The following is a 15759-nucleotide window of genomic DNA, read 5'->3' on the forward strand; positions in this document are numbered from 1 at the left end:
TCTTGCTAAATAAATTTACAAGCGTATTTACATGCTAATATACCATTGTTTGTAGTAAGATGCTGTGGTGGATCAGTCAAAGTGACTTTATATATACTTTTAATGAAGATTTTCTTTCCTTTAAAAATGCTAACACTTTGCAGGTATGCATGCATAAATATGTCTTCAAATACTGTGTCCTTGATTCTGTGCCAGTTCTGTACATTCTCATTTTGTGTGTTCATAAAACAAGCTTCACAATCCTAATGTGCATTCTATGTATCATCCATCATCGAATTTAAGTAGGAAAGTATTAGAAATGATAAAAACCTGAGCAAAAAATGTGAATATCAATTATAACGTTGCTGATTATAATGTGTAAGTAATACCCTGTGGAATAGCCAGAGGCGCTGGAGGCTTAGTTGCTACCATATACTTGCAATATAGAAAGTGTAGGTATTTCAAAAATTGATATTACTTAATCCTTCTTCCCAAAACTTTGGATCATATTGGACCTCATCGTTTATTTTATCTTTTAGACAAATTTTATTGGCATTTTGTTTTTATCAATAACTGTTTTTGACATAAACTTCTTCTTTCCATACACACACGTAATCATCACTGCCACCAGGAAAAAAACCCTCCCTATTGCCAAAGGAAACAGTTCAGTAAAACCCAGTTGACATAATCACCATGGGTGGGACTGACTGTATTCCACATAACGTATCCATAGTTTTCTACCTCTTTACTGCAAGGAACATGGTAGTCCTCATCTCTTCTCCAGGGCCATTATTTTGTCATTATAATTACTCAGTACCTAGCCTCCTTCTAGCCTCATTCTTTGTTTGTGTTATTATAGTAAATTTTGTATACTGTTCTCTTGTTCTGCTTACTTCTGCCTGAATCACATTATAAGCCTCCCAGTTTCTCTGAATTCCCTGTTTCTTAGCAGTATAATAATCCATTTCTATACCACAATTTGATCAGCTGTTCTTCAGTCAATGAGTACCCACTTTGTAGGTTTTTGCTACCACAAAAAAAAAGGCTGCTATGAAGATTTGGGGTCTTTTTTATGTCTTTGATCTCTAGGTTATAAGCCCAGTGGTAGAATCCCTGGCTAGTAATTTTTATCTCCGCAGTCAGAATTATCGGGCCAATTCGCACCCCTCCAACGTTGACTCCTCACATCTTTCTTCTCTGTCATTTTACTGTGTGAGGGAAAACATGAGAGTTGTTTCCTTTTCCGTTTCTTTCATTGATTTGTTCCCTTTCTATTCTTTTGAAAATGTTTTTTCCTCATCCTTTGATCAGACTGGATCTCCTAATGTCATCCGGGCTGGAAGTATTGCAGTTAGCCTCATGGTTTTGGCCTTCCAGTGCCGCCTCAGCTCAGCTCCCTGCCCCTTAGAACTCTCCATCTCAAGGGGGCTTCTTCCCTGGCTTCTCCTTGGAGTGGCTTTGGATCTTACGTTTGTGCTAATCACCTGTGTACTTTGGCATCCTGTCTCTTGTAGTTGATGCCCTTGTTTTCAGGCTTTTCCTTTAGCCTTGAGATCCACAGTAGATATACTGGGTATGGGGGCAGGTTGATTTCACCAGGCCATCCCCAAGGTTGGGGGGCAAAGTCTCATTGTTTTCATCTTTCCTGCTTCCATTTTTTTTTCTTTAAACCATGGCAGATATTAGTGATGTCATGCTAGCTACAAGAAAAGTAAATAGTTTGCAGAAACTATTACAGGTGATAGGGATAAACTGTCAAAAATACTTTGACCTCAAGTTATTTTTCGGTCAAAAAACACTCATACTATGAGGCATATCAGATTCCTCTATTACTAATTGTATAATTAATCCTCTATTATAGGATTGATAATATTAGATACCTATTTTAACATTTTCTCACCTTTTCTTTGGTCTTCTATTTTAATGAATAGGATAAAGAACACAGCCCAGTTAGTAGAAAGAACATTGAAATTGGAGTCAGAAGATGTATCCAGGGTTTATATCCAGTTTTTACCCCTGTGGACCTTAGATCATCTGTAAAAAGTTGTTCCCTTCCCCTGCTAACTCTGGTAGTCCTAATACAACAATGGGGAAGATCTTTTGAGTGAAGAATGCCTGTCTCAGAAAATTATGCATTGTAGTATGCCAGTAATATTTGTTGTTATAATCTAACTTCTAATTTGAAAGTCATAATCTGTACTAAAAAATTCCATTTCTACCTAGTTAAAAATGTGTCTGATTCTGGTGTTCGTATGAAGTTTGATTATACTTCATAATGAAGCAAATACGGGGTTTTCTTGTTTCGTTTTGTTTTGCTGAGTGTTTTTTATTAAAAAAATCTGTGGCCTTGTGAGATTATTGTTTCCTATAATGCCATCTCTTGCCCTTAAATAAAAGCAGGAAAGTTTTTAAAAGTTATTTTATAATATAATTTTTATACATTATCATCTCTTTTGACTGTGTTCACATAGCCAACCCCCCCATGCTTTATTAGCAAAAACTATTTTAAAATTCTTCCCTCTCGCTCAACCTCCATGTCCAATCAGTTACCAGATCTTCTCTCTGGCCTGGGTCTGTGCAGGCCAGACTCTTCTCTTTCAGGGTCCAACGCATGTTGGTCCTTCCAGACTCCTTTGCTTGACTCCCTCCGCTCCATCCTTTGTTAGGGATTTCTCTTCTCTTATTTGTGTGTGGTTTGTTTCCTCTGAGTAGAACGTAGGCTTCTAAAGGGCAGATGTTGCAGTACTTTGCACATGGTAGATATTTAGTGTTATTATGGAGTGAGCTGGAAGAAACAGTGTTTGTCTTCAAAAAGAGGAAAAGGAATTGTGGGCATAAGCATAATACTGAGTTGCAAGTACATCTCTGGATGGATTTCAGGGATTCCATAAACTTAGATGGGCAGGGAAGGAGAAAAAGTTACGCTTTTATTTTCACTAACCTTTGGTTTCCTTTGCATTCCTCTGTATTTTATGTTATGGATTTAAGATACTATTTTGAGAAGGGATCTACTTCCTGACTACCACAGGGGTCTTTGACAAAGAGTAAGATCAACTCCTGATCCGAACTTTTATTAAATCACTAAATATTTAGTGTACCTTTATGGTTGAGAAGTATCGTGACTGTGAGTATAGAAGTTTTATTTTTTACCCTATCAGTGAACCCAAAGGCCTCGTTACAACTTTACTATAAATATACCTAACCTTTGAAAGTAAGTTTGTTGCTAGTATATAAGTATACTCGATAGGTAACAGTAATTTAATAATTTCTTTTCACACGTTGAGTGATGTCATGGTATTTCCCACTGTACACCAGGCAGGGAGCACATGGTGTGAGTGGGAGACATTTGTGCCTTGACTCAGTAGTGTCCTCATACAGTTCAGGGAAGCTCTGTGAGCACAATCCAGGTTGCCTCTTTCAGGAGAGGAAGGCATTACTATTCCCTCTGTCTGTGGAGCCCTTATAAAAATTCTTTCCACTGCTCCTATATGTTTTACCTGCGACTAATCAAGTATTCTAACTTGAAGGCTCAGAGCCTTCATCCCTGCCCTTTGAGGGGAAGGGAAGAATCCATCAGTACCCCACCAGCCCCCAGGTCAATAAGCCCAATACCAGAAGTATTCAACCACTGTATGGAGTCAAGACCAAAACAGGATCTTGGCAGACCATGGCTACACATCCTGTTTCCACTAGCGCCCTGTAAAAGGTGAGCTGTTCTTTGCCACTAGGCCTTCACAAAAGAGGGAAAAACCATGAAACAGTAATAGTAATGCTTCTCCATTGATAAGTGTTTGAGGGCATCTGAAGCATTTTACAAACATTTCTCATAGGGGTCGTTTGTTGGCATATGGAGTATATAAACCGCCAGAGCACCGAGGCTGTTTTTTGGGGGAAGCTGTTTCTCCCCCTCAATTTCTCTTTAGCTCTAAGGTTTGAGCTGCCTTTGTGTTTCCAAAAAGACTCAACCCCTTGGAGCTTCTTCATTCAGCAGGTTTCCCAGAGCTGACAAAACTCATCAGTTCCTTGCTTGGACAGGGGAAGCAGCGCACCTCATTTTCTTCCGCGCTCTTTGTCCTCACTCTAACTTCCATGATCCCATGACGAGGTGTCTCATGATGTGAGGCATCCTGACAAAAGCTCCCCATTCTTAGCAGCCTCTGAAGCGAGACTGAGCTTTCTTCACTGAGCTGAAATACTCGAAGGTCCTGTATACTGAGGATCTCAATATGGCCAGCCTTCATTGATACATTCCATTTATAGTTGGTCAGTCACTTTAGCCGTGTCTATGACGCTTTGTGATGGATGGCATTTGGGGTTTTCTTGGAGTGGTTTGCCATTTTCTTCTCCAGCTCATTTTACAGATGAGTAACTGAGGCAGACAGGGTTAATGACTTGCCCAGGGTCACACAGTTAGGAAGTATCTGAGACAGGATTTGCACTCATGAAGATGGGTCTTCCTGACTTCAGGTCTAGAGCTTTATGTAGGGCTCAATTGTTGGACCAAATTTGTGCATTGAGCACAATGGATGCTTTCAGGCAGTCAAAGAAAGAACGTAGGGTTTTTTGCCCTTTCTGCCTTTTTAGGCTCTACCTTAATCACATACGATCATTGCAGTCCTGCAGAGGACTAAGAGCTGGCTTGTGTTTTCATCTGTTTCATGACTCAGATGTCAACGTGGAGCTGCCAGCTTTCTCTAGTAATGACCTTCTAAATACACATTTTACAATTGGAAGCAGCCACAAAATGAGACGACGTTCAGTGATCTTCAGCTTTAAAACATGTTTAGTGTAATATAATCAAGAGAGATTTTCTCCGCTATAAATCACTTAAATTTTCTGTATTACAAGGAAAAGAATTTGGACCAGTTTGAGGACTGAAAACCTGTGGCTGGGAATAAAGCATTATTAAGCATATGCTTTTGGATGAGTCATGCCGGCACTCTTTTCTTGCCGTTGTTCACTCACCTTCCTTTAGGAAACCCTCCACTAGATAAATCCACCCCGAATGCCAGTATAGGTTTATATTTCTAAAGTTCTTTAACAAAAGGTCTAAGAAATATTTCTGCATGCCACCTTATAATGAAGAATATTTGCTTATGGAGGTCTGTGTACACTTCTACATAAATAAAATTTCATAAGTGCACATTAAGATTAGTGACTTAATCTGTTCTGTCAGCAAAGGATCTTTAAACTGTCTTTTTATGAAAATACTGTTGTTCAGTAATGTCTGACTCTTTGTGACTCTGTGGACCATATTACACCAACACTGTCTATGCAGTTTTCTTGGCAGAGATACTGGAGTAGTTTGCCATTTCCTTCTCCTGCATTAAGGTAGAGGTTGTGACTTGACCAGCATCACACAACTGGTATGTGTCTGGGGCCAAATTTGAACTCAGGTCTTCCTGATTCTAGGCCCTGAGCCATCTAGCTGCCTCCTATGAAAATGTACCTTGACTGTAAAAGAAATTTTGTCTGTTAATATCAGTTTTAAAAAATCTTTTAGCACATTCTTTTAAAAAATGTTTTATTGCTAGGTTTTGTTTTTATATTACCTTCATTTCCTGTTATATACCTCTTTTATCCCTCACCCTGAGCATCATACCTTTTAACAAAGAATGAAAAAATGAAAAAAAAGGCATTTCATAGAGCTAACCACTCCCCCTACTGAATCAGAAGGGTATGCAGAGTTCCACACACATAGGCTCCCACTTGTGCAAAAAAGTTGGGATGTTTCTTCAGACCAAGCCATTAAAATGATGTCATCTTCAGTTTTAATATCTTTTGCTCTTTCCATTTCAATTGCTGTGGCATTGTGTATCTCTGCTTCCTTCACTTTACATCAGTTCAAATGTCTTCGTATACTTCCATATTCTTTACATTCATTGTCTCTTAGGGCACAGTAATATTCCATTGCTCTTTGTACCATGAGGGCATTGTTTTGTTTGCTTTTCTTCCTTTTTTAAAAACTATAAAAAACTAAAGAATGCTTTTATGTGAAGGAATTTTCTAGAATTTTGTCTCTATGACAACATTAAAAAATCTTTTTTAAGGGTGTCCATTTTCTAGGCGTATTGTTTAAGCTGCTTTGATACTTGGCTCTTGTGTAATTAATGCCATTAAAGTATCCTTCTAGAGTAAGATTCATTGCAAAACCATTGCAGCCTTGGAAGTGAGCTCTTTGATTGCTACCAGTTCTGACTGGTGCTGAGCCCTGTTACCCTAGGTCCTTAGCTGATGCATTCATTGTGTTCCTTACTTTCTGCTTTATTTAGTTCCACAGCTTGATTGCTCCTTTGATAAATTCTTGGTATACTTTGCATCTACTCTATGGGTGAAGACCCATGAAACCCTAGTTAACAATTTTCTGTGCTGGCGAAATGTTGGAGGAGACGGGGGCAGAAGGGTGGTGGGATGGGGAAGAGAAGGAGGAATAGTGGGGCCTGGCACCCAGCTTTGCTTCCGTTGAAACTTTATATCCTCCTTTGGCTAAATATTTCTTGACTTAAATTAAACTAAAAGAAAAGCTTGATTAGTTAGTGGAAACCAAATGAGATGACTGAGTTATTAAATAAAAGCCCCTTCTAATTCTGTGCATTTCCCTTCTCTCTTTGGTGCTTCTTTGGTTTGTTTTCCCCAAGTGAATTACAAATATAAAAAATCTGGGGCAATCCTCCAGTTGAAGAATTTGGTGCTGCATGCCATTTCAAGTTGGTTTGAGTTTTTTAAAAAGCTTTAGTATATAGTGAACTCATGTGTTGTAAGTGTCTTAGCTTGTTTGGTGGCTTGGATGGGCCCCCGGGGTAATCTGGGGAACCTTACAGACCCTTTTCAGAATAATGGTTTTAAATATTTCAAAGAAACTCTCCATTTCAATTAGAGGTTAGTAAAGGTAAGGATAGAATTTTTTTTTTTTTTTTTTGCAATTTAAGTTCACAGACCTCTTGCAATTTAATTTGTCCATGGTCTGTGAACCACAAGCCAAGTACTCCAGCTTTCAGTAAAGTCTTTGTGACCTTTTGGACCTTATTTATAAAATTGAGAAGATTGGACTTGCTGGTCAGAGATCTCGCAGACTCTTAACTCTGTGATCCCAAGGTGACTGGAGGGTATGTAGGTAGAAGAAAATAGAAGTAAAGAGGGAGGTGGATTGAAGTGAGAGGTGAGAAGTTGGGAAGACCTCGGGTCAAGTTCTGTAACACCTCCTTGTAGTATGACCATGGGCAAGTCACTTAACCTCATATGCAAGTCTTCGGGTGGCAAATTCGAGGGTGGCTGTGCTGATCTTTGTTGTTCGAGAGAGTTTCCACCGTGGGAGTTCCCCACATTGTTAAATAGCAATCCTGGACATTCTCTCCCTCCCCCAATAAAAAACAAAGTGCCTATTAAAAGCCAAGTCTTTTAGTTTATTGTAACTTTCATAAGGTGCTTTAAACCAGTGAAATGCTCAGAATTTTACATCATTTTGTGAAGGGTCCTTCAGATTTAAGAGATGTTTTCCGAAATGGTGGCACTTGAATGGAAGTTAGTCCATCTTGTTACAAAGATGGTACAGTTTTTAGAAAAGGAAATTGTAATGTTGTTGGTTTGACGTATTTTGATTTCAGTTAAGATAACAGTATCAACATTTCAATGTGTTTGGGATTGTGTTTAAGATTTTGATGGAATAAACAGGTGCTGTGTTTGATTGACTATTGCTTCTTTATCTGCATGAGATAAAATTTGTTTTGCTTTAATCAACTTGGACCTTATTTAAACTAACCCTGTTTAGTTGAATCCTTTTATGTATCGTTTCCATTCACACCATATGTCTCCTTGTTGTTCATTGTCACAATGTGTGAACTTAGAAATTGTCTTGACTGTTTCTGTGGATGAATTTGGCTGAATGTACTTGTTCCATTAATATAACTCAGTGCACTGACATCTCTCATGCATCCATTTATTTTTTTCTTTTGCCTTTTATCTTCATAAAAAGGCTATTGTTTCATATAAAAAATTTGAATTTGTTGACTTAAATGACCCAAAAGAGATTTTTTGGGATTACAGTTTAAGTTATTATCTTTGTATTCCAAAGCAGGCCCTTCTGAAACTGGTGGTGTTGATGAAAAACTTCCCCTTTCGAAGTCTTTTCAAGGTAGATATTTTTCTCTTCTGTTTCTCAGAGAGAGCAGTGTTAATATTTTAATGTTCAATTTTTTTTATTAATGTTCAATTTTTACATTCATAAAGTGTGCTGTGATATCACCGTTTGGATTTTCACAATTTCTTAAATTGAAAAGGAAAAAATTGAACTATGTTGATCTCTCTTACTCTATTGATAGAGATTGTATATATTGCAGAGAGAATCTTTTTTAGGTATATAGAAATAAACTTGAATGGGACCAGTACATTTTCAGAGTATTATCCCAATTTTTTCATAGGATAAAACCACGTGATTAGTCTTTATGGATAAAGGGTCATACTTTATTTGAATGTAAATATCTGTATCTTATATTTTACATTGGTGTGGATGGAACTCTGGTACTTGTATTGTTAGGAGTGTCAATACTGATATTGTAATGTTGTAAGCCTTTCAAAGAATTTGAAAATAAGCTAGAAATTGTTATCTTGACTGTTAAGTTTTCATATAATCAGACATTCTGTCATTTTCAAGTGTTTGGTTTTGACTCTTATAGGAGAGCCCCATGTCACAGTGACCCAAGAGCGGGCCTTTGTTTCTTATTTCCTCACAATAATTCTGAACCAGGGCAAGGGTTGATGTACTTGTAAATATTTTTTCTCCTTTACCTTTATGAAGGCCATTCTCCTGTTTTTAGCTTCATTACTAGTTACCATTACCAACCCTAAAAACCTAGTATTTCACAAGCTAACATGTCAGATTTCAAACAGATTTTAAGTCTAGTGTGTGCCTATGTGTCTTATCCGTCTCCTGTGCTTTTGGGAGTTGGAAAGAGCTAATGACATGTTTGGGTAATCATGGCTCATAACCTCAAGTATGGTGTTGGAATCACTTGTGAATAACATGCATGAGACGTGAAGAAATGAACGTTGGAGCTTAACATTAGAGGTAATTGAAAGTGTTCTAAAACACCAGAAAAGAAGCAGACTGGGCTTTCCCATATTAATTTTATATACACCCACATGTATATGTGTAGACATGTGTAGATGCATGTATATATCTACCCATACACACATGCATGATACTTCTACAGATTTATGTTTGACTGGGGCTGTAGCTCTGAGAATGAAGCAAGAACAGAAAGTAGAGGGGATGACATTGTAAGTAAAATCAGGACTGAGACCCAGGGCCATGGAGGCTTTTTGGACAACTAGGAGGTAGAGAGAGACCCAGGTGGGGACTCAAGGGCTTTTTCCTTCTCGTATTTCTTTACTCCTTCTTGGATTTCTTCTGTTGGATCACTGAGATGATTTCTCCCTGACGGCAATAGTCCTGATTTCAGCCTTGAACAAGACTTTTCCTTCACGTCAGTGATTTACACTTATAGTCCATGAAGTTCTGTGTATATGTTCAGACTGTGTCCCTCTGCTGAAAGTATTTGATGGGCAGCTATCTGCTCTGTGAACTTGAGAGTAAGAAGGTGCCAGGTGAGGTTAGCACCTCTGAAGGAAAATGTGGTCACCCTAACTTTACCAGCTCGGTTTCACCCTGAGCAAAGGAAGAAGAAACTTGTTTTCCTTCTTTTTTGACAGATGATAAATACTGTTTCTTAGGAATATAAATGTGATAGTTTTGGAATGTAACATTGCTTAGTAATTGATTGACCGTAGTTTTTAGTATCATTACAAAGTAAAATAATTTGCATTCAGTCTTTTTACTCACAAAGCAGAAGCTGACCATTTTTTCCTTCTGTTTGGGGGCAGGTGGTGAATGACCAAAAAACTGTTAATAAAATGCATTCACAAAAGCAACGAAAGGGGAAAGTTTAATTTTGAAATACAAATCAGATGATACTTGTTTTACTTGCAAGTTGCATGCAGGTTCTGAGTTATTTGCATTGCAAATATTTAATTGAATTTTTAGGGTATGAAGTGTTTTTTTTTTTTAATCACTTTATTATAGAGTGTTTACTTTCATTTTAGGAAGCCATCACTCTTCGGAGGGCAATGAAGGAACAGAGATGGAATTACCAGTGGAAGGTTAGAAAAATGAGAAGCTTTTTGTTAAAAAAAAAAAAATTGTATTTTATTGATTATTTGCCTGAGACTTCTTGCCGTCAAATATCAGATATTTGACCCTAAAGGTAGCTTTCCAGCCTGACTTCTCAGTAGCAGGCTGGGTTCTAGTTCTAGCATCTGTGGTGGCTGTGGCACACGTCACATAACTAATCTGTCAATATTCTGATCTTAAATGGGGACAGAATATAGGACCACTTAAGCAAGTTGGGGATGAAAAGCTTAATGGTAAGTAGAAATTTGTTGATGATTCTCACGTTTCTGTTGTCCCTGCTCACCTACCTCATCTTCCAGTTATAATGGGACATCCCAAAACTAGAACTGTTTATCTTATGGGCTTGAATTTAAAGATTCTGGGAAAAAGGGCAGTTTAAATTAAAGAACCCTTCCCCCGTATTTGAGCCTTGTGCATTGTGTTTAGATCTTCCTGTAATCATAGAGTGATTTCTGAGTGTAAATGACAACATGAATAAAGGAGATTTTCCAACCTTTAAGAACATACCATAGAGACATAAGTTTTCTGTCAGATAAACAATTTAGAAGTCTACCACCTGCTTTGAGGACAGATAAATTATTCACTTTTTTCTCTTGGCCCTGCAGTTGGTTTGATTTCTTGAGCTCACAACCTAGTGATTGAGCCTTTTCCAAGCTGGTGACAGTCTCTTTCATGTTTTATTTTAATTTTTTAGTGGAGAGAGTTTCTTCTTGGAAATCTGTAGGCTCGCTCCCTCCTGGAGGCAGCCCCCAGGCATGTTTTCAGCTGTTTGCCGAGATCTCTGACTCTCAGAGCAATTTTTGTTAAGCATTTTCTCACCAAAGGAAGACTGGGGCCTGTGGGGTTACTCTTTTTTGGATAAAGAGGCCAGTTGTGCTCTGACATTCTCACCTTTTTTGCTTCCTTGTTTTTTCTTTCCTCTTTCTTCCAACACTCTCCTAAACCCTCTGGGGGAAACTGCCCAACTCCCTGGCAGGCGAATCGACTTGAAGGAGGCCCCTTCTTCAAGTGGTACTTTGAGTCTCTTCCCGTTGACATGCTATCATGTTAACAAGAAGGATGTGCCAAGCGAGGTCAGGTGGTGGAAGTTAACTTCTTAAATGCGTGAAAGTATCTAGACTTTGACCTTGGGGGAAGGTGCGCCAGTGTAGACACAGAGGGAGAGACATACAGGTCAGATGCCATTATAATCAACTTTGAGGGGGGGGACCAAAATTATTCCATTAGGTTGGAATGCTGTCATTTGCTGCCACTTACAGGCTCTCTGGAAAGGTTCTCTCTCATTATATCTAGGCACGATTTCATTATAATGGAATTTGACTTGTATTTCGTTTTGTTCATAGTAGTGCAGTTGTGTCTGAATTTAACTAGTCACACTATGGAGTATCCATAGGATTTTTAAAACATTTTGTTTGATGCTGTTTATTTTACTGTTATTTATTTAAGCCTTTTTCTCCCTAGAGGCACTACGTATATTTGTCATAATTCTTCTTTCTTGACATTATAATGTGTTGTCACAAAAAATTGTTAAATAACAATAAAAATCACTCCTATATTATGAAAGAAAGACAAGAGGGAAAATATCAATCACGAGGTAGAAAGATTTGTTTTTATAGCTCTAGTAATCCATGTGGTGACAATGGGAAAATATCTGTGATTATGGTAATCCTATTAAACCAATAATAAAAATTTGCTGACTATATTAATGAAAGCATCTCTGCACTTGTTAGCATCTGAAAATCTCTACTTCCATCTCCCCCCCCCCCCATTATGCCTCTAAAAAGGCTTATGAACAAATCTTTTTGTTTAGATTTATGAATAGTGTGCACAAAATACATTAAAATGTCAGTGGGCTTTCAGGAAAGGCTGCTGTTTGAATATCAAATCTGAAAAATGTTGGGAAATGTGGAGAATGCTTAATAATGAATGTCATTTTAGAATTTTATTTTTTTCAAGATTCTACCCAGCATGCCCCTTCAGAAACAAGTGAGGACCCTGAAGTTGAGGTGACTATTGAAGGTTAGTTGTCTAAAAGCCTTAATTCAACAATTTGACTCTAGCCATAGAAGACCTGTCACATTCACATTGCGAAATATGCATCTCATTCTTTTGAGAGGATGTTTGGAAAAAATTGGACTCTGTAAGTGTGTACGTGTGATCAAGCACAGGCTACCATGAAGGGCACCCCAATGCTGTGGGATTTTCATCTCTATGCCATGCAAATTGGCATTGGCCCACAGGTTGGACCTAAAAGAAACCATCCTTTGAACAAGCCAAAATCCTAACCACAACCAAAAACACGGCTAGATTGTACTTCACCACATCATTCCATCTCTTAACGTAGAGTCAAAAGGGGAGATGAGAGATCTTTTTCTAAGAACAAATTCTGGTTGTTCATTAAGTGATTGCATGCAACCTTTGCAAATACTGCAGCAGACTCATAGTCTCTTAGCATTTTCTCTTTTCTTACTCCCAAAGTATTTTTAACTCAGTGAAGAGATGTGTGTGTATGTGTATGTATAAATGTCTCTTTGGAGCTCCATTTTGTTACATTTGCCTTAGTCTCCTTCATAAGATGAACCCCCGTGTTTGTTCTTTTAAAGCAATATTGCTTATAGCTGTTGTTCAGAGGAGATCTCAAAAATATCACTGCACCTTTGAAGATCTGTGATCTTTACAAACTAGTCACTCTCGATGCATCATTTTCTGGCACAGATGACAATCTTTTGTAATTTGGTAAATGGTCTCTAGGGGTTCCTGGAGCCAAATTGACAGAGGTTGAGGCTGTGACAACAGTTGTGCTGTCCCCACGGCCGAGCTTGTGCATGCGCGTGCGTTTTTGTGACTCAGCCGAGACAGCCCTTCGAGGTCTTGTGCTTGGTTCCCATGGCCTTCAAGGACCTGGGTTGTCAGGTGAGAAGGCCTTGGCGTTCATGAAGGACGGACTTGGGTGGCAGGTGATGGACACGAAACGGGTGCTGTTGAAGCTGGACTGCAGTCTGTGCTTGCCCTAGACTAGATTAAAGTGCATGAGTTTGAAATGATCAGAGAGTTGCTTTGTGTCTCCAAATGACATTGTTTCCCTCCGTGTCTCCCTTTCCCCCAATGCCCACTGTTCCTGATCTCAGAGTTCCCCATTCAGCTTTGTTTTTGCATGCTTCTGACGGTCAGTGAAACGATTAGAGGAGACTAGTCTGAATGAAGGGTTTTACGGGGAATCATTACAAACAGTCTTACTACTTTGGAAAATTATCCAGGTAGGGGGTCTCCCTGCTTTAACAAGTAGCTGAGAAACATTTATCATAACAGGCTATGCAGAAGAGTTGGTGATGTCCTTTATGGTGCAGAGCCACAGGGAGAGTGTTCTTTCTCCCTCTTTGTTCCCCCTCCCCCCACCCCCATCGGAATTAGGGAAGTTAGTGAGGTAGAGGATGTCCCTCCTTGGAGTCAGCTCTGATCCACTGCTTGCCCCACCTGAGACTGTAAGTAGAGAAATAGCTGGTGATCTACATTAATAGAGAGAAAGGCATTTCCTCACCCAATGGAATCACAGATCTCAACTCTCCTCACCCCCCCCAAGGAAAAAAAATATTCTTTTAATCACTATCTTCTTGGCTCGTAATTTAAAAGAAAATTTTAAAACATTAGTAAGGTTGTAGCTACTGGCAAATAACCGATATTTAAGAGCAATTTTTAAATTCTCGGGGCAGCTAGGTGGCAAAGTGAATTGAGCACCTACCCTGGAGTTGGGAAGACCTGAGTTTAAACTCAATCTCAAATACTAATAGACACTACAGTGTGACCCTGGGCGAGTCACTTAACCTTGATTGCCTCCCCTCTCAAAAAAGAATTGTCATTCCTTTTTTTAAATCTGTTTGATGTGTCGCCATGTCCAAGATATTCATTGCCTAGTGACCAGCCAACTGTAGGTGAGCCTCCCCCCTAATATTTGAGTTGGTCATTGACAACAAATATCTGTTTACTGGAATCCTAACCTGACAGAGTGTGTTCTGTTAACATAGATAGCCCTCCAGAACCCTGAAAGCAGGGTCTGGGGAGAGAAGTCAAGAACTTTTAGGAAATGAGGGCTGCAGAAAGGACCCTGTGTGTGCCCCTAAGGGCGGGGTGGGGCAGAGCAGAAAGGAGACCAGGGTGAACCAGGGATGTACAAAGATGTAACCCAGAGGCCAAGCACACACCTGGATCTGGGTCAGTCGTGCCAAAGTCCACTCTGGGCTTTTCCCAGACTGCGTGCTAAAAGACCCTTGACTCTGGAAACTTTCTGCCTTGGGGTAACAGTCCCTTACCATTTTTTACTGTTTTAACACTGTCAGAAATTTAAAATGAGCACCAAGTGAATCTGTTGCTAGTTTTTTAAAGATGAAGGGTGTGTCATAAATTGCTAAAATATTCCTAAAAATGGCAGATATTTTGACTTACTAGCTTAAACTCCATAATCAAACTGACTTCGTATTTCTTTTCAAAAAGAGAGGACTTAAAATACATATGAATTACATTCTCTCCTTTTCATTTCTGACCAATCTTTTTAAAAAGGGAGTGAATGATGAAGTGCATTTGAGTGTTTTGTTTTGTTTTAATAATCTAAGGCCTCCCGGGCTTAATGATGATGAAGGCGTAACATCCAGGGCTAGTCCTTTCATTGTATGTAGGCTGAACTGAGAGAAGGCAGAGACAGGACAAGGAGGTAACTGTTACCACTCTTAGTGGCAGCTCTGATAGCATCTCTGGAGTAAGAGAACAGTTTACTAGCTGGCCTTTGGGGCCGCCATCCAGTCCACCAAAGTGCTGCAGACTCTGATCTGGAGGAAAGAATCTGTGAACTCCATCTTCTCAGTGCTTTTAGAACTTGTTGAAACATTATTGTGTTACTTGTGCATACGTGTGTGTGTGTGTGTGTGTGTGTGTGTGTGTGTGTGTGTATGTATTCAGGTCTAAGAGTCATCCCCCAGTTGCTAGCACGCTGTTATATTGTGGCAGGGTTACCACATCTGTTCTTAATGTCAGCCTTAAGTAGTTGGTTGTTTTTATTTTCTCAACTGATGGCCACCACCTTCCTGGGCTGTCAAAGTGTTATGCTGATATTATGTAACCTGCCTAAGGAATAAAATGTCTTTGAGTTTACTCCTATTTCCAAGTCTACATATTGTGTTTTGTTTGTTTGTTTTTGGCTAGGCAGTGGGGTTAAGTGACTTGTCCAGGGTCACACAGCTAGTACACGTTAAGTGTCTGAGGCCAGATTTGAACTCAGGTCCTCCTGACTCCAGGGCTGGTGCTCTGTCCACTGTGCCACCTAGCTGCCCCTAACATATTGTGTTGTAAAAGACAAAAGCAAAAACTAGTCCCATTTATATACTTAAAGATATAAACTGTTAGATTCAGTCTGTGTATATGTGGGTGTACATACATGTACAGTCTATATTATGTAGTATGACTAATGTCATTCCTATGTCATACTACGTAATGTTAGTTTTCTGTTGTCTCATGAAATTAGCTCAGTTTATGACCACCCAGTAGCTGGAGGTGGGGGTGTGTGTGTGTGTGTGTGTGTGTGTGTGTGTGTGTGTGTGTGTGTG

At 39.1% G+C, this 15759-nt stretch overlaps 1 protein-coding gene across 9 annotated transcripts in view; it reads left to right on the top strand.

Annotated features, from left to right (window-relative positions):
* GTF2I (general transcription factor IIi) overlaps positions 1-15759 on the top strand; it is a 91104-nt gene that overhangs the window by 38045 nt on the left and 37300 nt on the right. For 3 of the 9 annotated variants that reach the window (XM_027861975.1, XM_027861977.1, XM_027861976.1), the window contains exons 10-12: positions 8051-8110; positions 10078-10134; positions 12122-12184. The exons of 1 other annotated variant lie outside the window; for it this stretch is intronic. In XM_027861975.1, the coding sequence (XP_027717776.1) occupies positions 8051-8110; positions 10078-10134; positions 12122-12184 (180 nt within the window). The remainder of the gene's footprint in view (positions 1-8050; positions 8111-10077; positions 10135-12121; positions 12185-15759) is intronic. 5 more of the 9 variants (XM_027861978.1, XM_027861981.1, XM_027861982.1 and 2 more) reach the window with 5 other exon arrangements.

The sequence above is a fragment of the Vombatus ursinus genome, unplaced genomic scaffold (assembly GCF_900497805.2).
Source record: "Vombatus ursinus unplaced genomic scaffold, bare-nosed wombat genome assembly UNPS02014768.1, whole genome shotgun sequence".
Lineage (NCBI taxonomy): Eukaryota > Metazoa > Chordata > Mammalia > Diprotodontia > Vombatidae > Vombatus > Vombatus ursinus.